General features: G+C 37.9%; 2 protein-coding genes across 2 annotated transcripts; both read right to left on the bottom strand.

Annotated features, from left to right (window-relative positions):
* Window positions 1-707: 707 nt before the first annotated feature.
* LOC139947329 (charged multivesicular body protein 2b-like) lies at window positions 708-11,912 on the bottom strand. The gene is made up of 8 exons (XM_071945225.1): window positions 11,718-11,912; window positions 9,071-9,162; window positions 8,317-8,358; window positions 7,055-7,156; window positions 5,698-5,748; window positions 4,944-5,046; window positions 3,184-3,290; window positions 708-2,415 (listed from the first exon to the last, which is right to left on the bottom strand). Exons 1-8 carry the CDS (start codon window positions 11,902-11,904, stop codon window positions 2,308-2,310), a joined length of 792 nt encoding a protein of 263 aa, XP_071801326.1. The 5' UTR covers window positions 11,905-11,912; the 3' UTR covers window positions 708-2,307.
* A 416-nt stretch (window positions 11,913-12,328) lies between these two features.
* Window positions 12,329-25,029, bottom strand: LOC139947430 (uncharacterized). Its single transcript, XM_071945334.1, has 11 exons — window positions 24,991-25,029; window positions 23,401-23,454; window positions 22,569-22,661; window positions 22,116-22,241; window positions 21,349-21,539; window positions 20,299-20,462; window positions 19,549-19,767; window positions 18,694-18,901; window positions 16,801-16,995; window positions 16,081-16,188; window positions 12,329-15,559 (listed from the first exon to the last, which is right to left on the bottom strand). The coding sequence occupies exons 1-11, from the start codon at window positions 25,019-25,021 to the stop codon at window positions 15,290-15,292; spliced, it is 1,659 nt and encodes a 552-aa protein (XP_071801435.1). The 5' UTR covers window positions 25,022-25,029; the 3' UTR covers window positions 12,329-15,289.
* Window positions 25,030-26,028: the final 999 nt, after the last annotated feature.

Here is a 26,028-nt window from a genome sequence, read left to right as displayed (position 1 = left end):
TATGCAATGAATGTAATTAACATGTTTCATCGTCAGTGCTAATTGAATTCCCTCCTATTAAATTCAAAGGCAATTACTTTCACCACAAAACATAACATATTTAATTTCAAAATCTTAATGAAGATTTGTTCTCAAGGAATCACAAACCTGCTAATCAATCGTAGGAAGTCCAAGGAATAGGAGAGAGTTTGAAGATTAATGGTCATGTAGACAAGCATGTGCCTTAAGACATTAGACACTATTGGTAATTGTCAAAGACCAGTATTCTCACTTGGTGTATCTCAACATGTGCATAAAATAACAAACATGTGAAAATTTGAGCTCAATTGGTTGTGGAAGTTGCGAGATAATAACGAAAAAAGAAAAAAACTTGTCACACGAAGTTGTTTGCTTTCAGATGCTTGATTTTTAGACCTCAAAATATTGTTTTGAGGTCTCAAAATCAAGCACGTGGAAAATAACTTCTTTATCAAAAGCTACGTTACTTCAGAGGGAGCCGTTTCTCACAATGTTCTATACTATCAACAGCTCTCCATTGCTTGTTACCAAGTAAGGTTTCATGCTAATTATTATTTTGAGTAGTTACCAATAGTGTCCACTGCTAATTTGAGGCACTGGACGCCATTTAGTAATTACTCAAAATAATGTTTAGCATAAACACTTACTTTGGTGATGAGCAATGGACAGCTGTTGATAGTATAAAACATTGTGAGAAACGGCTCCCTCTGAAGTAACATAGTTTTTGAGAGAGAGGTTATTTGTCACTCAAATCATAAAAGACATGAGACCTGAAGCCTTTTATTATGCATCTGAAAGCACAATATTTTGTGCAACAAGAGTGTTTTTTTTCCTTTTATTGTTCTCTTGCAACTTCAACAACTAATTGAGTCAAAATTTTCACAGGTTTGTTATTTTGTACCTGTGTTGAGATACAGCGAGTGAGAAGACTGGTCATTGACAGTTACCAATAGTGTCCAGTGTCTTTAGGGTCATCAAAACATGGGTGTCAGAACATGGAGCAGATCTAATTCAACCCCATCATTCAGTCAATCTCTTATAATATATTAATTTTGGTTTTACCCATATACATTGATGTGTATTAGTATACTTTCTCGAGTTCTGTGAAAAAACAAATCACAGGCATATTACTCGGGTGGGATTCGAACCCACGACCTTTGCAATTCTAGAGCAGTGTCATACCATCTGTATGGGTAAAACAAAAATGAATATTCTTTATCCCTGATGCAAATTTAACATCTCTTCTAATATCTCATACATCAAAACTCATACTTATGTATATATACAAGCAGTATTCACAGATAAACTACCCATAATAAAATATGTTTGTACAGTTACCAGTACAAATCTTGCAAGTATTCAAACTGAATACTCAATTCCAAAATATCTTTTTCGTATAATTTCATGGGATGATGTGTTGGGGTTACACCTAGTGCGAATTCTGGTCTTTCACAGTTTTTGCAGCGTGTTTTAACATGTGTGAATGAAAAAGTGTTGTCATCAAAGTATTGTTCAGTCAAGAATCAAATACTGCCAAGTAGGATGGCTGGTTAGTACTTGAGTATGAGAACTTGGGCCATTGAGTACAAGTACAAGTATCCGAGTACCAAGTATTCTGATATCCAGTACCAATTCCAACAGCCAAGTACCAAGTCCAACAGATGAGTACCAATTCCAGCAGATGAGTATCAATTCCAACAGATGAGTACCAATTCCAACAGATGAGTACCAATTCCAACACCTGAGTACCAAGTCCAACAGATGAGTACCAAGTCCATTATCCAGGTACCAAGTCCAACAGATGAGTATCAATTCCAACAGATGAGTACCAATTCAAACATCTGAGTACCAATTCCAACAGATGCATACCAATTCCAACAGATAAGTACCAAGTCCAACATCCGAGTACCAATTCCAACATCTGAGTACCAAGTCCAACAGATGAGTACCAAGTCCAACAGCCAAGTACCAAGTCCAACATCTGAGTACCAAGTCAAACATCTGAGTACCAAGTCCAACAAATGAGTACCAATTCCAACAGCCAAGTACCAACAGACGAGTCCCACACCCTTCGAGTATAGTTTATCTTTCAGTTGAGTATTTTGTGAGCGGAGTACAAGTCTAATAAAAGTAAGACTTTGAGTACTACTCAAGCACAAGTAGCAAGTACAAGTACCAAGTACCAAGTGTGAGTACTACCGCAAAAGAAGGAAACAATTTGCACACTTTAACAGACCCCAAGCTTTATAATCGAACTGAATAAATGCAAGACTTGCACGATCCAAGGTGCTAATTTTTTAAAAGCCTTGCTAATTGCGCCTCTATATCTCGATCGGCGTCCTTTGAACTTTCGCTGCTCGCTGGTAGCCGTTGTGAGGCAGTAGGTGCATCTGATAACTGTAATGAAGAAAAAGAAAACAAGGTTGTGATATGGTGTCTATATAAAAACAGTAAAACAAATTGCTAATAAGTTAAGTTATCGCTGTTTTCCTTTATTCATTTTAATGTGTGTAATAGCACGTACGGGTATATTTTTATAGTGTATATTTTCTTGCATTTTGGTCAAAATTATATTAGAACATGCGCTATATAAACAAATAAATAATAAATTATTAAATTAATATTATTAAAGGGCCACAAAGAGAGTTTACAATATGCTACTCAAAATACTTACTGTGTTCAGTTTTCAGAAGCTAACATGTGCAATCATATCCAAGATAACAATAAAATATTTATGTTTTATAAAACAAAACAAAAACCACCACAAATTCCAATCTTTTATTAAAACTCTTTTGTCGCGAACTTTAATGTATGCCTCAACCAGAGTATGTGCAACTGTATCAGTGGCATATATTTTTTGAGTCAAGCCAGACTAGGTCTGGCACCTGCACTCTACTCTTTGAGGAAGGAGTTACTAGGAAAGAGTTCAGGGCACAAGGCCCGGTCACACAGGTCTCAATAACGAGAATGTTAACAATGCACGCCCTCGATTGGTTGAATGAGCGTGGCCGTATTCTGAGTGGAGCATTTCAACCAATAGAATGCGTTCTCTTTGCGTCGTGATCGTTATCGTTTTGGCTGCAGTGTGACTTGGCCTTCAGGCAATGACCAGGGGCCATGTAGGCAATTGCCTAAATTCCCGCAACCTAATATAAAGCGTCTTACCTTTCCTGATACCTCGATACCAATCTCATCGAGGACCTGATTGACAATGGCATCTTGCTCTTCCTCATCTCCTGATTCTTCAAACATGGCATCTAAGGTGTCATCCACTGAGGAGAAGAAAATAATATTATTCTTTATGTTTGATTGTCACATTCAATAGACCGATCCATTAAGCTTCGCCCCATTGCGTATTGACCAATCACAACCCATTGCACAACTAAAGGTATGACACTATAAAGTCCGACATGCATGAGCGTATGCTTGGCGCGCCTGGCAGAGTTGTGCAGAATGGTAATAGCAGAGAGGCTCACGTGTTCTTGCCCACACGTGCGCCGTGGGCGGAGTCTCATGGATCGATCAGTTCAATAAAACATTTTCTTTGGTATTGCCCTCACATAATACATCATTCGTGTTTCATAAATATTAGCAATGAAAGTTATAAACAGTAGCCAACATTATTAACTATTCAAAAGGGCAAAACTTAGGAGTGTGTGAAGCCTTGGCCTTAGACCCTAAGCCTATGGACAGACTAACACTGCATGTAATAAGACAAACAAAGACAAAGACAAGGGACAACAATGACAGACGAACACATGTAGGTGTACCAACAATATACCAAAAACATACGTAAAACATACAGTGAAATGCATTTTGGTTTTGCGTGTCTAAAAACATGTTTTTACTTAAATACACACTACAAAATACACACTAAAAATTACCAATCCATAAAAAAATACATAGAAAACTATAGTTATTATAATCAAATGCAATGTTATACATGTACCTCAACATGCAATGCCTCAAATCCCATATATAATAACATCTTTATATATTGGTTTGCGGTAACACCATGTATGTATATCTACTTGCCAGGTAGAGTTGTTCTTAGGAAACTGTCTTGCTTTATTCTACTGCCAGGGAGTAGAAAATCGGAGGTTCGGGAGACTTCTCAGTTCTGAAAAGAACTGTCCTGCTTTATAACTATTACCAGGGCGCATGGTATAGAAATTGACTGGACTACTACTTTAGCTTATAGGATCGTAATAACTGTACTGCCGCAGAGTCAGTTCGGAATTTGGTCTCAACATTTCGACTAGCTTGCTCTAGTCATTGTCAGGAGACAATCGTTTTATGAAATAATAAATGTTTTACTTTTCAGTAATCTAATCACTGAAGTTACAAAGTTACATTTGTGGGCAAGTCTAAAGAGTGTGAACAGCATTGGTAACATTTTAATGTTCACAGATTTTTACATGACAACCAGCATCCAGCATGGTGTCATAAATGATAATAATAATATGCATTTGCAACAAATCAATCTTAAAGACACTGTACACTTTTGGTAATTGTCAAAGACCAGTCTTCTCACTTGCTGTATCTCAACATATGCATAAAATAACAAACCTGTCTTGAGCTCAATTGGTCGTCGAAGTTGCGAGATTAAAACACCATGGTCACACGAAGTTGTGTGCTTTCAGATGCTTGATTTCGTGACCTCAAAATCTAATTCTGAGGTCTCGAGATTAAATTTGTGGCAAATTACTTCTTTCTCGAAAAATACGTTACTTCAGAGGGAGCCGTTTCTCACAACGTTTTATACTATCAAACTCTCCCCGTTACTGGTTACCAAGTAAGTTTTTATGCAAAAAGTTATTTTGAGTAATTAAGTGTCCACTGCCTTTAAAGTGCCTTGAGCGACACTGAGTGATGAGATGCTCGCTGTATAAGCAGCCACTATTAATATTAGTAGTACTACTTACTGAGTTCTTCTTTCATTTCCATCTTGTCCGATTCCATCTGGAATTTCTTCATATCTTGCATCATCTTCTCTGGGCTGACATGTTTGTTCATTGCACTCATTGCCTGAAGACAACAATAATTATTAACAATAATAATGCAATCATATAAAGCCCACAAGGCGCTAATACAAACAATAACCTATACATGTATGGGGTAGAAATTAACAGTGGCCCACTGACCCGAGACCAGTGAAAATGTCTTCCGGCCGTTGAAGTCACCCAAACTGATTATCTATCTTCCCCGAAATATTGCTGAATCCTCCTGGACTGTCCAGCCGGCTCCACGGCCGATGCGGTTTGTATGGTTTGGATTTACAGGAACACGTTGCTTTGGATCGGTTGAGTTTGTCTTTGAAAAGCATTTGTAACCATTTGTTATAAAATGCATTTGGTTAGAAAGATGACTTAAAAGTAGGAATACAATGATCCACACAAGTTTGCCTCGAAATTGCGTGGTTTTCCTTTTACTTTGCGAACTAACACAGTCGGCCATTTATGGGAGTCATAAATGGCCGATCGTGTTAGTCGATGAGGTAAAAGGAAAACCATGCAATTTCGAGTGATACTAGTGTGGATAATTATATTCTACTTTTAAAATATCTTTCTAATCATATGCATTTTATAACAAACGGTTACAAACGCTTTTCAAAGATCAACTCTAGCGATCCAAGGCAACGTGTTCCTTTAACGATTTCACAATTTGATAAGTGCTTACCTTCGTTGTGTTTCCCATAGCTGTTGCCATGGCTTTATTTGACTGCATAGTCTGAAATAAGAACGGAGTATAATATACAACTTTAACAGATTAAATAAACCACAACTGGTGAATAAATAAGGGAATCAATGTGTGGTGAAGAGGTTTTCAACTAGTGGTTTAATCCCAACGAGGCCTGGTTCTTGATAATTTACCGAGACGAAGTTGATGTAAATTATCAAGAACCAGGCCTCGGTGGGTTTAAACCACAAGTTGAAAACCGATTCAACACACATTGATTCCCATTCATAACTACCTTTTCGGTCAAAAACATCATCACTTTTTGGTCAAAAAGTAAAATAAATGCAAAAATTATAATTGTAAAATGATTTCTTTCAACACAACACCCCTCCAGCTATAAAATGGTAGAGCCCTCCACTGCCCTCGCGTAAACAACTCCTTTTAAGGGAATGCTGTGGGCATCGCGCAGATCGCCCTGGTGTGTCTGGCTTTGCAACTATTTTCAATCCTGATTTGAAGGCTGCACTTCAAAAGGAATAAGAAGTTATAAAGTGTGGTGTATCCAATGAGTTGCTCAAAGGCGCTGTACATAGAAGGTCAGAACACTATTTCGTTGAGACACAGTACTACAGTCGGTTTCACTCGCGGTTCAACCCAATCGAGTTCAACTCTGTGTGTCTGAACGGTTCTTAAGATAGACCGTCCAGCACCCAACAACACCCTTGTCACACAAAGTTGTGTGCTTTCAGATGCTTGATTTTGGGACCTCAAAATCTAATTCTGAGATCTCAAAATCAAATTTGTGAAATATTTAAGTGGCAAATTACTTTTTCCCGAAAACTACGTTACTTCAGAGGGAGCCGTTTCTCCCAATGTTTTATACTATCAACAGCTCTCCATTGCTTGTAACCAAGTAAGTTTTTATGCTAACAGTTATTTTGAGTAAGTGCCACTTAACTATAATTGCTTCTCTCCACCCAGGGGTAAATGGGTACCTGTTAGGGCAGAGATGGTTCTTGTGATTGATTTAGCTGAGTAGCGCATATTAATGTTGCACAGGCTGCATACTCCCCACCAGGGAGCTGAGATGGTTTAAGGAGTGATTCAGGCCCAGTGACCAGGGGTAATAATGTTGGAAGTGCTTTGAGACGCCCTTCAGGTGTGAAAAGCGCTACATAAAAACTGGTTATTAGGATTATTATTATTAAATGTAAAGACTGGGACTTGAACCCACACTCTGCTGATCAGAAACTGCAGAGCTTGAGTTCTGTGCTTATGACCGCTCGGCCAAATACCACAGTTTGATAAAAAAGTTTAAATTCATGTCTACACTCTTGCCTAGTCCTACATTGCATACCTTTGCCTGTGTATTGACGGACGACACCCTTGCACTGGCTCCATACATTCTTGTCTTTTGTTTCCTGAGGTTGACCAACTGTTTGGCTAGAACTGTAGCAGCCTGTATTGGTAAACACAGCATATTTCGGTATTATTATTAATGCAAGTTAGTAGACAACTACATCTATCTGGGTAAGAAGATCACCGTCAACAACGAAACAGGAGATGAAATAAAGACAAGAATCCAGTTAGGATGGGTGAAGTTTGGCACACTGAGCTACATCTTTCGAGACCACGCCCTTCCTGTATCCCTGAAAAGACAGGTATTCGATCAGTGCATAATACCTGTCCTATCGTACGGTGCTGAGACATGGACGATCACCAAATGACTATAGAAAAAACTTAAGGCCCGGTCACACAGGCCCCGATAACGAGAACGATAACAAGAACAATAAAAATGCACGCCCTCGACTGGGTGAAATGCTCCACGCAGAATACGCCCACGCTCATTCAACCAATCGAGGGCGTGCATTTTTATCGTTCTCGTTATCGGGGCCTGTGTGACCGGGCCTTTAGGGTGACAAAGAGGGCTATGGAAGGGATAATGATAGGAGAACAAATTAGGACAGGGTGGCAAATGAGGATCTATGAAAGAAATCAAGAGTGCTGGATATAATTAAGACAATTAAACTCAAGAGGTGGGTGTTGGCAAGTCACCTAGCTAGGAGGTATGACAACAGGTGGGCACGCAAAACAACCAACTGGACTCAAAGAAACAGGACAGGAAAAAGAGGGCGACAAAACAAAGGATGGAGAGACGAACTAAGAACATAAAGGGGCATTGCTTGGCAACAGACAGCGCAGGGTAGAATGAAATGGAGAATTGGTAAAGAGGCTTTCCTCTTGCAGTGGAGTGAAAGTGGCTCGACAGACATTAATGTGAGGTCACCTGCCATTGTGAAACTCACTTGACTCTGGCCAGCCGACAACAGGGTACTTCAAGCCCTTAAAGGCGTATTAACTTGAATTACATCAAACACATGCATCAGAAAAATTGTCAAACATAAGGTTCATCGCGAATGGCAAAATATCAAGAGAGGGCACTGTTGAACCCACACAAAGGTATAGATGTTGCATGCGCGAGTCGTACAAACTGCATAGTAACCGCCCCATATTCCTTCCCACAATGCAGTGCGTTTCTGAATTGCGATAAACCTAATGAAAATCAGGCCCTACACATGCAAATACTCTTTAATCAAAACGTCTTCAAAATGTGCTTACCTGTTTGTTACCTTGCTTAGCAGCTTTTTTAATTTCAAGGGTCTGTAAGGGGAGAAAAATAAGTAATTTTTTTCAAAGATAATAAGGGAATAAAAGTGTAGCGACGAGATCTTTCACGGCCGTTTAAAAACCTTGCAGGGTCAATGCCGTGTGATAAAGACCCTCGCCTTTGGCTCGGGCCTTTATCACACGACAACGACCCTGTGTTGAAAGAACAAGTCACTACTCTTCTACTCCTATTCATATATGCCTTTTTGTTCAAAATGCGAAATAAAGTAAAAAACTCTGTAAACCTTATCCGTTTCTGATGTGCTTTAGCTCTGTACGTACCGCGTCCGTGTGTTGCATTGTTATGACTGAGATGCCTATTTTCGACAGTTTCCGGTTGCGTTCGTGCACGTATAGTCTTGGTGCAACACGTTCTCCTTTTCCTTTCACACACAGCGCAGCCAACTTACCGACAGTGCCCGCATCCCCCGTAACAAGAAATGTCTTGCACCAAGACTAGCGTGGAGTATCTGCTCACAACCGGTTATAAAAAACACTAGTCATTATCAAAGGTTTAAACACCCCTACGTGACGCGCTCTACACCAATAGGAATAGCGAAACAGTCTGAGGTATTATGAATGATGGTTAACTTGACTGTCTGTTAATCTCTAGAAGTAATAAACATAACTTAGGTATAGTTTGACTTTGAAAAAGATTTATGCCTGTGTGTGTGTGTTAGTTTTAAGAAGAGGTGTAAATACTAACAATCTTTTGCTCCTCCCTTTCCAGCTTAGCTCTGTCCCTGTCCAAACCTCGCTGTGTATTCTTCAGATCCCTGTCAACTTGCCTCATCACCTCTGAAAAAAAAAACCAAGCAAACAAAATAACCAAATGAGATTCAATAAAGACACTGGACACTATTGGTAGTTGTCAAAGACCGGTCTTCTCTCTTGGTGTATCTCAACATATGCATAAAATAACAAACCTGTGAAAATTTGAGCTCGATTGGTAGTCGAAGTTGAGAGATAATAATGAAAGAAAACAAAACACTTGTCACACGAAGTTTAGATGGTTGATTGGGAGATCCCAAATTCTAAATCTGAGGTCTCAAAATCAAATCCATGAAAAATTACTCCTTTCTCGAAAACTATGTCACTTCAGAGGGAGCTGTTTCTCACAATGTTTTATACCATCAACCTCTCCCCATTACTCATCACCAAGTATGGTTTTATGCTAACAATTATTTTGAGTAATTACCAATAGTATACACTGCCTTTAAGTACACTTGCTCCATACAGGCCTTAATGATAAGACTGCCATCATCATGCTGCCTGATCTGCTCTGATACTTCAACTATTATTGATTGGTCCAAACTATTATTGACTGGTCCAAACTATTATTGACTGGTCCCAACTATAAAGAGTAGTCTCAACTTTTGAGACTGGTCCAAGCTATTAAACACTTTTTTTTATTTACAAAAAGTGTTTTCCTGTTCTTGTTGATAAACAATAAAGAGAGTGGGTGGCAATACAGGACGGATCCTCTCAGGTAAATGTTTTCACATCGCTGATGGAATCACATCGCCGACGAAACCAAACTACAGCTTTTTCACTCATTAAAGACTTTTTTTTACAAAAAGTGTTTTCCTGTTCTTGGTGATAAAGAGAGTCGGTGGCAATAGGCCTACAGGACGGATGAAGCACTCTTAGAGTTTCACTCAGATAAATGTTTTCACATCTGACCAACGCAGCCTGTAAACAGGAAACTGTAGAAACCAAACCACTGCTTTTTCACTCATTAAAAAACATGTAATTAAAAGCGGTTGCATTTTCCTGTGATAAAGACCTGTTAGGTCTTCGCTTCCAGGGCTAAAAACTAAAATCAGGTGCTTTATATCTTTAAAGGCAGTGGACACTTTTAGTAATTACTCAAAATAAATATCAGCATAAAACCTCATTTGGTAATGAGTAATAGGGAGTTGTTGATAGTTAAAAAACATTGTGAGAAACGGCTCCTTTTGAAGTGACGTAGTTTTTGAGAAAGAAGTAATTTTCCACGAATTTATTTCGAGACCTCAAGTTTACCATTTGAGGTCTCGAAATCAAGCATCTGAAAGCACACAATTTCGTGTGACAAGGGTGTTTTTTTCTTTCATATTTACATATTTATCTCCCAACTCCGACGACCAATTGAGCTCAAATTTTCACAGGTTTGTTATTTTATGCATATGTTGAGATACACCAAGTGAGAAGATTTGTCTTTGACAATTACCAATAGTATCCACTGTCTTTAATCAGAATCTTCAAAATCCCTTCATAACTAGAAGCTGAATGAAGCTGCATGAAGCTCACCTAACTAGAAGGCTCACAGGGGAGCCTTCTAGTTTCTATTTTATAAGTACTTAGTACTAGCTAGCAACTCATGCAACCTAACACTGCCTAACCTAGTCAGGGAAGGGTTGTTTGTATTTTAACCATGGAGGTAGTCTTTTTCTACCTCCACGGTATAACCATGGAGGATTCTATCTCCATGGTATAAACATTACTAACTCCATGGTACATAAATTACCATGGAGGTACCTCCAGGTCCATAGTACTATCAGTTTTATTATGTCTAATTTATTATTAAAATAACTTATTTAGGCCTAGTATTTATATAAAAATTAAGTATCGTAGCATCATATGTTATCGACCCTTATATGTTTTTGAAACCAAACTTTGATTCTCGTTTACTGCGAGACTGTGCAAGCTCCCCCGGTGACAGAAGCTCCACTGTTTACTTACGGTCTGTACTATTATGCCACAATTAAATGAGCCTAAGAAAAATCATCCAACCTCTAAATTTCGTAACAAAATCTGCTAGATTGAGTTTCATTCTCTTTAAGTCAGATGGATCACGTGATGTGGTTGCTATTTGGCATTCTATGGTGTGCCAATTCGGAAAAAAAATATAAAAAATTAAGTGAAAATGGAATTTTTGTATAGATTGTCTGCAGACAGAAATAAGTTCTGATAAAGCTAACGGTCTACATTAGAGAGAAAATATAACAGATTGTTTTTTTTAACTCCTGAAACCAAACATTTGCTGTTCTGAAATAGGGTTAAAACAGATTGTTTTGAAGTGTTTGTGCTTCATTCAAGGGGGTGGGTAGTTTTACTGTTATGCCTTGAGATATTTCCGGATTCTATCAAGTAGCCATTGTCTTGGGACAAAAATGGAATTAAATTTGTTCGATAGTAATTGAATGAGCTTTTTATTTTATTTTTTGTGCCGGCCATATAGGCCTACTACCCCTAGCTTCTAAATATTCAATAAAATACCAACCAACGTCTCCCGTCTATCGTCTCCCGTTAACGCCTAACGGGAGACGATAGCCGGACGAAACCGAAATAGTTCTAGGAGTAATTCTTACCTTTCTCCGTAGGTTTTTTCTTGAACATTTTGAAAGGAGTTGTGTTCTCTAACTCTAAACACCCCAGAGATGGAAATAATGGTGATACCAAATATCGAAACAGAGAATTCAATTCATAAAAGGTTGTTGTTTTTGTAAGGGGTGTGCTGTAGTTCGTTCTATATGCAATCAGGTGGTGTTGATTCATTTCATTATCAGACATACATTGAGGGCGCCCTCAAGAGCTTGATGACTAGTTTCTATTTTTAGATGATTACGCTATCTTTCCATTGTTGGTAAACAAACCCATGAACCGCTTAGAACACAATTATTTCACATAGCTGCTTGAGTTGAGACAAAAATGTTGAAACTTTTTTTATTATTTAGAACACGTTGGAAAAAAATTACACCCTCCCACGCCAGAAAGTTACCTCCATAAAATGACTGTTCTCGGTAATAAAATTCACAAAGGATCTTTTTTTTTTTCAATGAAAAATATCACGTTTTGCACAGCGGAAAGCGGTTAAAAAACAAAACCATGTATTTTCTATTGTAAAGCTTTTTAATAACTATTGTAGTACTTTGAACGATTGTGAATTGTGTCACAATTCAGCAGGCTGCTGCGATGACACTTTTAAGTAAATAAACAATCAACCGAATAAACCATCAACATTATTTTTCAACCAGAGAACAATAAATCCTCAATCATAAAAAACACAATTTTGACCTTCTATATCATGACTTTATTGTAAAATTTAAAATCCACAAAAATGGAAGTTTTTATTTTATTCCTGCTCGATCATGTACACAAAATAATGTTTTTGCTATTAATTTATAAATATACAGAGATTTATTTCTATAAGTTGCAAAATATACAAATAATATTTGAGTTTCATGGACGGATTTTTATAAAATAGCAACATATATGAATTGTTTTTTTTTAATAATAATATCTATAACAATCTTTACACTAAAATATACAAACTGTATAACAAATGGAAGATTCAGTATGGAATGAAAACAAAAATAGTTTGGAAAAAAACATGACATCACATTACACTATCATGTTTATTTCAGGTGACGAAAGAAACAGTTTTTATTTTATTTTTATATAAATGAAACAGGGTCCTGAAATTTGTTTACCTTGTTAATTTGTTTTTGATATTCATCTTGTCAAGCATAGTGTTGGCAGACATCTAGAATACAATAATAATAACCTGTGAAAATTTCATTTCCAAAGGTGGTCGCGTTTTTGAGATATCGTCAAAAATCCAGAAAAGTTCATGTCCGAATACACAGCCTGAGAAGTATCACTGCTAAGATTCAAATTTATGCGCAGAAAAATTGATATCTGTTTACATAACCACATTACTGTAAAGGCAGTGGACACTATTGGTAATTACTCAAAATATTCATTAGCATAAAACCTCACTTGGTAACGAGTTATGGGGAGAGGTTGATAGTTTAAAACACTGGGAGAAACGGGTCCCTCTGAAGTAACGTAGTTTTTAAGAAAGAAGTATTTTTCCACAAATTTGATTTTGAGACCTCAGAATTGGATTTTGAGGTCACAAAATCAAGCATCTGAAAGCACACAACATCCTGTGACAAGGGTATTTTTTCTATCATTATTATCTCGCAATTCGACGACCAATTGAGCTTAAATTTTCACAGGTTTGTTATTTTATGTATATATGTTGAGATACACTAAGTGAGAAGACTGGTCTTTGACAACTACCAAACGTGTACAGTGCCTTTAAAGTGAAACGTTTCTCAGTAAGCTTTTTACTATCGAAAGTTGCTGTAGGCTACTAACAAAGGTTTTCTTTGTCTTTAAATTTTAGTGCGAGAAACAAGCGTACACCTTCCCTTTAAACTGGTTGCTGGTATGGTGCCTCTATCCATATCTGAAACACTATTCTTAGCAATTTGTCTCAAAAATAACTATTTTTTTAAACAGTGCATCATTTTCTTTAGCTACCTTTTCATTCTGAAGTTGGAACTTTCTAGACTGTACTAAAAGTGGACACTGTCATTACTCTTTTTACAAGGCCATATAAAAATATTTGATACTGTGTTATGTTTATGAAGAATATTCATAAATACCTACAGTACATCCATTCTGATTGGTCAAGAGGGCATCACGTGGGGATGTTTGAACGGATGATATAACACCAGTAAAAAGTGTTGAAACATGGGCGTGACCGCGAGGATGCACCTGTGCTTATAAGACAGTTTCTTCATTCCTACTGGTCGACTTCGTCTTGATGAAATTATCAAGAACCAGGCCTTGGCGGGTTTTAACCACTAGTTGAAAGCCTCTTCACCACACATTGATTCCCTTATAATATACTATTTTTACCCTTACACTGATGTGTACTAAAGACTGTATACCTTTACTCAGTACTTTCCCCGAGTTCTGTGAAAAAAATCTGCCGGCAAATCAGTCGGGTGGTAGGAACTGTGTTCTAGTAATGCAATGGTCAGGGGTTCGAATCCCACCCGAGTGATTTGCCTTTGGATTTGTTCACAGAAAACATGAAAGTACACACCACTATAAGGGTAAAAACAAATTATACTCGCATAAAAATATAAAGTAATTTAGAAACCTTCCTTCTCAACAGTAATTTAAAACTGCATGACACCCTCAGAATCTAGCCACACGCTATGCCAACAGGGGCCAATTTCATAGAGCTGCTTAATCAAATATTTTGGTTAAACACGAAAATAGCTCCCCTTTTTTACACATGTTACTGGCAAAAATTTCATGCCATATACATTGCTTGTGACTGGTATTTAGCTGTTGTTTACTTAGCATAACAACTGAGTGGAGTCTTGGCCGGTATTCTGATTTTACTAACAATGATTATTTTGCTAAGCAGAATTGTTTGCTTAAGCAGCTCTATGAAATTTGGCCCCGGAGTGAACACAATCCCTTAAGACTGTTCTAAATCATCAGGGCCTAATTTCATGAAAATGCTTAACCACAAAAAGTAGCTAAACACAACCACATGTTGCTTACCAGATTATAAGGTTATCAGCCAAACTACTCTGTCACATGTACACTTTGTCACTGGGATCCTGCTCATTTCTGCTTAGCAAAAAATTGTTCTGCAATATGTTCTGCTTAAGCAAATCTACCCAAGCACTTTAAACCATTTGAAAGACACATTAATTCTAGCCAGGAAAAAGCAGCCCCCCCCCCTGGAAAGTTCACTGAACACCTTTGGTAATTGTCAAAGACCAGTTTTGTCTCTTGGTGCATCTCAACATAAATGAATAAAATACCAAACCTGTGAAAATTTGGACTCATATATGGTCATCGAAGTTGCGAGAGAATAGTGTAAGAAAAAACACCTTGTTGCACAAGTTGTGTGCTTTCAGATGCCTTGAATTTGAGACCTCAGGTAAGGTCTCAAATTCAGTTCAAATATTTTAGTGAAACTTCTTTCTCAAAAACTACACTACTTTGGAGGGAGCCGTTTCTAAATATGTTTTATACTATCAACAGCTCTCCGTTGCTTGTTAATACTAAATATGTTTTTACAATTATTTTGAGTAATTGCCAATAGTGTCCAGTGCCTTTAAAGATTTTACCATAACATGGCAGCTTTGATCTTCTTATACAGACCATCAACGTCTTGAAGACTCTGTGCACACTGGATATGAGCTTGTCTTATCCTTGCTCGATTGTAATCCACCTTGTGCTGGATCTTCTTCTTGTCTTTGGGGCTGAGTGGCTGCTCCTTCTCGGCGAGGGCCCACATGTGGGAACAGCTGTCCGTGATCTTAGCGTCCATCCGGATGAGGTCTGCATCAGAGCTTGGGTTATCACAAAGAATGGCACTGCAAGCAACTACAACCTGGAATATCAAACAAGAAATTTGTCGAATAGATGTTAAATTTGCATCATGGATATTTAGAATATTAAATTTGGTTTTACCCTTACACCGATGTGTGTAAGCACTGTATAGCGTACTTTTCTGGTATTCAAACCCACGACCTTTGCAATAGATCGATCCAGTAGGCTCCGCCCATCGACGCATGTGTGAGCAAGAACACGTGGGGCTCTCCAATGCCTTTCTGCACAACTCTTCCGCGCGCGCCAATATACGCGCACACATGTCGGACCTTATTTGTTGGACCTTCGTTGCGTTGTGATTGGTCAATACGCAATGGGGCGGAGCTTAATGGATCAGTCTCTTCTAGAGCAGTGTCTTACCAACTAGACCACTAAAAATGCCCGGTAACTAGAGGCAGTTCCAATCCTATATGTTCAGTTTTGCGCATGCGCCGATCGATTTTTCGCTCCCTTACCATCCCTTCCCTCCCTCCTCCCGACCTGAATCGAAAGCTTCCTATTGTAACAGAGATAAGGACTCACCTCTGACTGGAAAGTGTCCATGACTTTCTTAATTTCTTCAGATTTTTCTTCTTCGTAGACGACTTCACCTTGAACTACTAGCTCTAGAAATCCATCCTTGTCCTGGGTCTAAAAATCAACATCAACATAACAAAAACATTCTGATTTGTATTGTGCGAATTTCATTACAAAAATATTTGATACCAAGTAATTAACCACAAGGGAAACTGACTGGGTAAGTTTAGGACAGTCTTAGTTTGCTTCCACCTAATCCCCAAATGTCTTCAACAAATTCATTTATCATCAATTTTTTGCTCAGAGAAGGAACAAAGGGTTTTTGGGGGTTTGATTCAAGAGAGATAGCTTCATGATAGTTGCGATGCCTAGCTTCATGTTCCTAGACCTAGACGGAAAGCTGGGGATCTTGTTCGCCATCAAATAAGCTCCCCTACGAGAGGCAATCTTGTTGCCCGTGTTCAAAAGCCTCCTCAAGACATTTCTGTTCCCCAACCCATCCTAGTTTGTTTGTTTTTCTTTTTGTCCTAGTCTAATGTAAAGTGCTTTCTCCGTAGAGCGCCATATAAATAATAATAATAACCTATGATTTGTAGATTTTTATGAACAGTTACCAAATTTTGTCGTACTAGAAACTACACAGTAAGAATGAATCAACTCTTCCGAGAAAAATAATCCAGATTTATAGTTTTCTGTTTTAAATCTCCACCACTTTTCAAACCTCACCATAAGTTCCAGGCTGAGTTCTTGCAAGGCTGCTCTCAATCCTCCGATGCAATCTTCAATGGAACTCTTGAGACCGCCCACGAGTCCAGCATTCAGGCACTCTCTCTTGAACTGCCGCACTGACTGATTGTAAGCTAGGCTGGTCTCATGAATCCTGCTCAGGCTCAAGTTGGACTGCATAAATAGCTTGTCCATCTGAGGAGTGGGGGAAAAGAAACGTCGAGATTTTGGGGGTTAGACTTAAAGGAACATTACAGAATTGGTTTTGCTAGCAAAACAGTTGGTGGCAGTGTTAGCACTTTCTTTAATCCACCATATAAAATAACTGACAAACCTGTAGAAGTTTGAGGTCGATTTTCCATCTGGGTGGCGAGAAAATAGTGAAAAACCGATTATAAATTTTGCATTGCATCGATGCCAAAACAAACATGAATAAAACGATCACTGAGCGATAAACTTCAAACGCGAAAATTAGATTATTTATTTCTCATCAAATATGAATCTTTTGACAGAAATATTTCAAGGGATGTTTTCTACTATCATCATCATTAGACCGCAAGTTTTATACAAATCTGTGATCTTCACGATTTTTGTTTCTTACCAATTCTGTAACGTTCACTTTAAAAGATGACATCCAGTTGTTTTCAATGGATAAAGAATATTCCATGTATTTGTAAGATTCAAAACTGTGGCGGGAGTATAATCAGTTGGGATTGTGCGGTAGCACCATGTGTAAATCTCTTTTGAGTTGTGTTGGTTCTGAGAAGAACCAGGGGTCGACAACTCAACTTTTCAAAGAGTATTCTCTGATTATCTTGAGGAGGATGCTGGGCTCTGTTGCTGGATGCTTCTTAAGTACTTCCTGGGAGATTGACAGGTAGCTTGCACCATCGAGCCAAGCCCAACTACCAGTTAATCTCCAACAAAGTACTTAAGCATCATCCAGTAACAGATCCCCAGCATTCTCCTGAAGATAAATCAGAGCATACTGATTGAAAAGTTGAGTTGTCAATCACCGGTCATCTCATAACCAACACTACTCAACAGAGATTTACACATGGTGCTGCCGTAAATCTCAGATGAATATTGTTTGTATTATTTGGTTTTACCCTTATGCCGATGAATGAAAAGCACTGAATACTCGGTTCCCTGACCCTCCACCGGCCCCCACCAGTCAGTTTAATAACAATAATAATAACCGTATTCATAACGCGCCTTTTGCCAAAGTATACAAAGCGCCAGGTATTATTACTGCAAAGCATGGGACGAAATTTTGATGTATAAGACCTAATCCTTAGCACCATGTAATGGTTTACAAGGGGCTGTGGCGCAATATGCTGCCAATCCAGCTAGAAACACAGGGGCGAATGACCCAATTAAATCAATGTTAGCCACATCCATTCCTTGGAAAGGATGTATATTTTTGAAGTTTTTGTGGCTAAACTCAAAGTTCTTTACAGGCACTGGACACTACTGGTAATTACTCAAAATAATTATTAGCATAACACCTTACTTGGTAATGAGTAATGGAGAGCTGTTGATAGTATAAAACATTGTGAGAAACGTCTCCCTCTGAAGCAGTGTAATTTTCAAGAAAGAAGTCATTTTCCACGAATTTGATTTCAAGACCGCAGAATTAGATTTTGAGGTCCCGAAATGAAGCATCTGAAAGCACACAACTTCGTGAGTCAAGGTGGTCTTTCTTTCATTATTATTTCGCAACTCCAACGAATAATTGAGCTCAAATTTTCACAGGTATGTTATGTTGTGCATATGTTGAAATAAACCAAGTGAGAAGACCGCATGGTCTTTGACAAGTATCAATAGTGTCCACTATCTTTAACAGGACTTTCTCTAAATTAAAATTCACATCCCATTAAAGTGATCGTTCACCTCTTCAATGTCCGTCTTCTCAAGAGGTTGGAAGTCGTCGGGGTTAACCTTCTTGGGTTTTGTCTTCTTCTTCTTGCGTCTCCGGACTTCCACTGCCTCCATCTTCTGCAAGGCTTTGTCTTTGAGTTTCCTCTCTAGAAGATGGCGGATCAGAGCCTGGATGGCTTTATCCACACCGCCGTCAGAGTTCTTGGCCGAGACGGCAACACTGAAAAGAAAGGAATGAACAAACACAGTTCGATAAACGTTAAACAAAAATAATGTATGAAAGCTACGAAATACAAAATACAACAAAACAAACGCAAAAGACTGACAGTAGCATAAGTGTGAGTGTAGGGGCCATAACAACAAATGCAGAATATGAAAATATCCGAAGATAGGGGTCAGGGGTCACAAAAATAGACTAAAATAACTATTACCAACAGGTATGTAACCCCGCACATGTGAAGCAGACAAACGTACACAAGAACAAAAACAAGGTACAAAAAAATAATGAAAATAATTAACAGCAACAATAAAACTGACCCCTGTTACAAACACGCACAAGAAAGATGATGACTAATGCAACGAAACCAACATCATGTGAAAGACCCACCAATTAAATGCAATAAGAACATGAATTAACTAATGAGGATGATTGAAGTCAGTTCTCGCAACTTCTTGATCTACTGTCTGGTGTTCAACAAGGGTCAGTCCTTGGCCCCCCCTGCTGTTTTTGATATATACTCTTCCTCTTGGACAGAACATCCGTAACAGACGACACTCAGATTTATACATCTATCTGTCCTGTCAAGTCTTCTGAGGTCCTTCAAAATGTGTCAAAAGATTCCTAAAGATGGTGGACTTAAATCTTACCTTCCAACAAATCCATGTTGCTCCGCCGCTGCCTCAAGGAGTTCCAGTTCTTCAGGAAGCTCTACTTCTGGCTCATGTTCCTCTTCATACTTCCAGACGGTGACATCCCTCTCCTCCACTCTTTCATCCTCCATCTTCCCCTTCATCCTCGGCGACTCATCACCGCTGATGTACTCTTTCTCCGCATCTGTCTTCTCGTCATCTAGGCTGCGTCTTTTCCTTCAATTTGATTCAATTCACATTTATTTCCACTAACAAATTACAGAACTACATGAAGTATATAAAAGACAGAGAAAGAATAAATTAGCGGTAGAGCGCCCAGAGGCTAGGCCCCAACTAAGCCAGGTAGCTTGTAGCCGCTTGCTTTTACAAAACAAAATACATAAACAAAGTTACATGCTGAGGACAAGACAAAGACAAAACAGACAGACAGACAGACAGACGAACAAACTACTGGAGAAAATGACAATGTATGCAAGAACTATAATTTACTTTCATATTACACCTTTCATTTGTGAAACCAGTGCAGCATTTTTTTTTTTTTATAGCAGTTCGAGTGCTCCACTACAGGAGGGTCTTACCTCCTCTGGCTGCAACCCCCATTTGTACTTAATTTAAATTTATAACAGTATTTATATACTTGAAATCATCATTGTTGTATTTTTTGTTGTACAAATGGAAATAAAACAAACAAACAAACAAACAAACAAACTTAAAGGAGAAGAACGGTATAAAAACTATATTACATACTGAATCGGTCTTGAATCGGTTTCTTTAGCTCCATCTTTTGAGTTGATTCTGAGGATGAGGTTATTTGGTTTATTGTCATCTTCTTGCAGGACATCCGAGGAATGAGATGTCTGGATTTCTTCCACGTCTTTACTGATTTCCTTCAAGGCTTCTCGTTCCTCTATCTGCAAACATTCAAAAAGATGGATAATCAAGAGATTTTACTGGAGTGGTGACACCAGAGTTAATTTTTATAGAGCTGATTCAGCACAAAAAGTAACTAAGCGCATTTCATTTTTGCTTACTAGAATAAGGTTGTCGGTCAAAATGTCACATGTACCGTTTGAAGCTGCTATGTTCATTTATATGCAAGCCGCTTGGGGTGAATTTTTTATAAAGAGCTGCTCCAGCACAAAAAGTAACTGCGCACATTTAAAGGAACATTACAGAATTGGTTTTGCGGACAAAATAGTTGCTGGTAGTGTAAACACTTTATGTAATCCATCAGATATATAAACTAACAAACTTGTAGAAGTTTGATATCGATTGGCCGTCTGGGTCACGAGAAAATAGTGAAAAGCCATTTCCCATTTTTGCATGACATCGATGCAAAAAGAAAAATGAATAAAACGCTCACTGAGCGATAAACTCCAAATACAAAATAAGATTATTTATTTCTCAACAATATGTTATGGGATGTTTTCTACTATCATCATGCATTAGACCATGTAAGTTTTATGTTATTCTGTGATCTTCACGATTTTTGTTTCCTACCAACTCTGTAACGTTCCTTTAAGTTCTCTAAGAACAAACTCTACCTGGCAGTAGATACACACATGGTGTTACCGCAAACCAAATATATATTGATACCTCGCCGTGCAATGCCTCAAATCATAGTTTTTTTGTTTTTAGCAGTCGTGGAGACAATTCTTTACTGAACTGAGCGTAGCTTTATTTAATACAAGACTGACTCAACAGCAGCCATTTTGTAAACAACCATAACACTAAACAGTAACAACCAAGAGAGGGCGCTATACAGAAAATATACTTTGCAAGTTACTACATACTTACAATGTCATATTTATTCCCAAGCAGAAGTACAGGAAGCTGAGTAGGGTCTGCCTTCTCATATTCTACTACGACCTTTGACACCTTGCCTTCTTTCTCTACTTTCTTCTTGGAGATGACGGAGTGATTGTGGATGTCCTGCCTCCATGTTCCAGCCAGCTCAATGCTCTCCTTGTCAGCAATGTTAACCACAACTAATAAAACATGTAGCGGAAATAAAAATAACTGTAAAAAAAAAATGTACTCGTCCAGCCAGTGCATTGAGAATGTCCATCCCACTAACAACACCCCAAGAATTCAGTTAAAAATTGGATTTAGTTGAACCATCAAAGCAAATGTAATAAAACCAGCAAAATTGCCATGTGTGCAGTGTGTTGTTTCTTAGGCTTAAAGGGTCTGGGTACTTTTTGTAGGACAAAAAAACACAATGTCCACTGATTTACATTAAACTTACACAGTTTGAAGATAATGTTGGTGGAAAGCTTCCCTGAAAATATTACTTGCTGAGGTGCTGTAGTTTTTGAGAAATGATTAAAACAATGTCATGAAAATAATTTTTGTCTCGGTGTTCTTAAGATGAAAATTATTTTAGCATGTAAAAACGTATTTTTATGACATTGTTTTACTCATTTTTCAAAAACTACAACACCTCAGCAACTACTATTTTCAGGTACGCTTTCTAATATCATTATCTTCAAACTGTGTAAGTTTAATGTAAACCTGTAGACATTGTGTTCAAAAGAAAAATATTCAGACCAAACGGAGCCTACCTATTGCAGCATCCACATCTTTGTAGTAGCTCTTTCTCAGATCGACCTCCTCACGGCCCGGTAGATCCCAAATGGTCACCGATACGATGATATGCTCTGGAACATTCAGCTTCTTCACTACATTCTCTACAGTGAGGAGAAATAAACAGATAATAAGAATAATAATAATATAGGTATAAATAAGGTACAGCGACTGGTATCCAGAAATCAACTATTTTGTAACGGCATTTCGTCTGCCATTTCCTCTGTTTTGGAAGGCAATCCGACTAAAAGGCAAGCCGACTAAATTTTCAGCTTAAAGGGAAACTTGAGTCCACCCTCCACTATCATGAGAGGTATTATTAAAAATGTACATTGTCCATGCAGGACACCCCGAGTCTGACAATTTATGGATGTTGAATTTTGGAGGATTCCGGCTAAAAAACATCCTGAAGTTTACCAAATGTGACTCACCAATACTGACTGAAGTAGTCGTTCTGTAGCTGTAGTCAAATTGATTCAAGAAGTAACGCATAAAAATACTGCTCTTACCAACTTCGGGATCACCTGAAATCAAAAGAAACATTGTACGATTTGAAACTAGGAATACAATCTCACCACAGAACTAGATCGTTTCATTTCATTTCAGTCATTTATTCTTGTTGTGAAGTCAAAGGCTCTCAGAAAAGCGATCTTAAAGCCATTGGACACTTTCGGTTAACAGTATTGTCCAATGCCCACACTTCGTGTATCACAACTTCTATATAAAATAACAAACCTGTGAAAATTTAGTCTCAATCGGTCATCGGAGTCGGGAGAAAATAACGGGGAAAACCCACCCTTGTTTCCGCATGTTTTGCCGTGTCATGACATGTGTTTAAAATAAATCCATAATTCTCGACAACGAGAATTGATAATTGTTTTAATGTTTTCTCGAAAAGTATAGCATTTCATGGAATAATATTTCAAGAGAAGTGTTTCACCATTACCTTCTGTAAACCCTGTAAGTTATTTGTAAATCTGTGAACTTTTTCTTTTTTTTCTGTGCCGAAAGTGTATAATGGCTTTAAAGGGACAAATTGCCTTGGATCGGTCCAGTTGGTCTATAAAAAGCATTTGTAACCATTTGTTAATAAATGCATATGGTTGGAAAGATGTTTTAAAAGTAGAATACAATGATCCACACAACTTTGCCTCGAAATTGCGTGCTTACCTTTTACTTTGCAAACTTACACGGTCGGCCATTTATGCAAGTCAAAAATGCATAAATGGCTGACCATGTTAGTTACTGGCCATACACACTTACCTACTAAGACTATTTTGAAGCTAGGCACGTCACCAAATCCCTGGTAAGCAAGGTCTGAAATCAAACAAAGATAATAACAATTCACAAAACAGTATCAAGTAATTGACTGGTAAACTTTAACCAACTGGTAGCAGGGTACTTCTAGAAACTATAGTTTCGGTTCTTTAATACTAGCACCATAGCAGGGAACGTTTTTTTAAAGGCAGTGGACACTATTGGTAATTACTCAAAATAATTATTAGCATAAAACCTTACCTCGTAATGAGTTATAGGGAGCTGTTGAAAAACATTGTGAAAAACGGCTCTCTCTGAAGTAACATAGTTTTCGAGATAGAAGTAATTTTCCACGAATTTGATTTTGTGACGGCAGATTTAGAATTTGAGATCTAGAAATCAAGCATTTGAAAGCACACAGCTTCGTGTGACAAGGGTGTTTTTTATTTCATTATTATCTCGAACTTCGACAACCAATTGGGTTCAACACGGTCCCAAGTCAACTCGGTCCATATGGTTGACGGGAAGTAATTGTATGTTTTCTTTGAATTGGAAAAAAAAAAAATAATGTCCTTTGACTTTGTTCATGATAAGTGTGCACCGATGTTCAGGGTATAATATTCGATGCTTTCAATATAGACCTATTTGTTTCTATATTCAACAATCACTTTTGAAAATTACCAATTTTGTTGGCCATTAAATTTCAACTAAAAAAAAACATCTCTTTCAACCACCAGGGTACATTGTTTTCTGTATGGCTCTCAACAATTCATTAATTGACAAACATTAATAATTGAATCCTCTTTGATTTCTGTTCAAGAAGTAAATTACATTTAAAATTAAATAATATTAAAAACAGTACGAATTACGCAAATATTAAAAAATGAAGAAAGGAAATTAATGTTTGGTTAAATTATAAAGAAAACTTTCAAGTTAACTTATAAGAATAATAAATAATATCCAAAATCTATTAATTAAAAAAATAAATTTATTAAGGAAATTACTGTTTGGTCGAAAATAAATAACAAATATAGGCTAATATTGTTCAAATAACTTGGGTTGCGGTCCCTCCCCACCTTCCCTGTCTTGGGACCGAGATGACTTGGGACCGAGTTGACTTGGGACCGAGTTGACTTGGGACCGAGTTGGCTTGCAACCGAGTTGACCGGTACCCCGGACACAACTGCATATGCAATTGTGTCCGGGCGGACACAATTGCATATTATGCATCAGCGTCCGGGCGGACACGATTGTATTGTATATGCAAAACCGTTCGGCAGACATTATTGCGTATGCAATAACATAATTTGCATGCGACACCGGCAGGTTTGCCAGCAGATAAACAACGGAACAGAACGGAAGTTTTGCCGACTGCATGCCGTGGACATAAAAACTATCTATGTGCAAACACTATGGCCTTTTCCGGTCGAGTTGGCACTCTCAGTGTGGGCAAGGTTCTCCCCATATTTTAAGCCCTCCAAACATTTAATAATAACTCTGGAAGCCTACATATAAGTAAGAAATCTTAATACATTCTTCTTCTTTGTTGAGACGCCTAGCAATCAAACAGAAATACACATTTTATTTAAAACTTACCACCATTGTTTACGCTGCACCCAGTGCCCATGTTGAGCGGTTCCGTATTGCGGAGTAATATCCAAGTGTCAACTTAGTGAAGCGGCTTATAATTTTCTTTTAAAAGCTTGAGTAGAAGACAAACGTTTCTTATTTGTTTTATTAAATTATCCTGAAAGGGGCTCTCTATGAAATATATTTTTGTTAATTCCAGATGAAATTAGGTTTGCAACGATGATTTGGAAAAACACGGTAAGGTTTTTTTGTTTTCAGGAGCGCACTAACATGTGAGTAAAGCAGCACCTGTTACCGTGGGAGCCTCAATGGTTTACAAAATGACGTCATGTAATTGATTGCTGTCTTGAGGCCGCTTCCGCATTACTGGCTACTGGCTACGGCTGGATCGACGGCAACAGTCTCAGCCGTAACAGTCTACCCATAGAAAATAGGGCTTGTGATTCATGGGTGATCTTATTTTCACTCCAGAGTTCTAGCTATTCTTTGTTCCAAGTCTGTGGTTGTTGTTTTTAGTCTATCTGCATGATGATAGCCAATACATTATTACACGAAATAGCGCCATCTAGTGGATTAACCTCCGTCATTAATACTAGCGGGATCCACAATGTTTGCACAATCTTCAGATTGCACGCAGTTTATTAGAATCATCGTTTTTTGTACAAACTTTGTACAAACAGAGCACAAATTTGCAGATTGCACACGCTTTTGCTCTTCCAGAAGGTTCAACTAAAATTCGGCAGAGCGCAATAAGCGTTTCCCGATTCACTTAGCAAACTCGTTAAATGCGCTCCACTAGCGAAGACACAACAGGCAGAGGAAGTGAGCGGAGGATTTTGGACATCATTTTTAGTAATTTTTTTGTTAGTTTGGAAGGAAATAATCTGACACAATTGTACCTCGACATTAACCATCAACATATTCTGTGTACCTCATGTTAGTTTTAATTATTATGAAGAGGTTTTTGATGCATTTGGAACACTTTTTTTGTCCATAATTAAATTTCGGATTTGAGCTTTGAAAAATCTCACGCATAATTGTGTA

This window comes from Asterias amurensis, chromosome 14 (assembly GCF_032118995.1).
Source record: "Asterias amurensis chromosome 14, ASM3211899v1".
Taxonomy (NCBI): Eukaryota; Metazoa; Echinodermata; class Asteroidea; order Forcipulatida; family Asteriidae; genus Asterias; species Asterias amurensis.
Note: the sequence above shows the minus strand (reverse complement) of the source record. Positions and strands in the feature narration are given on the sequence as shown.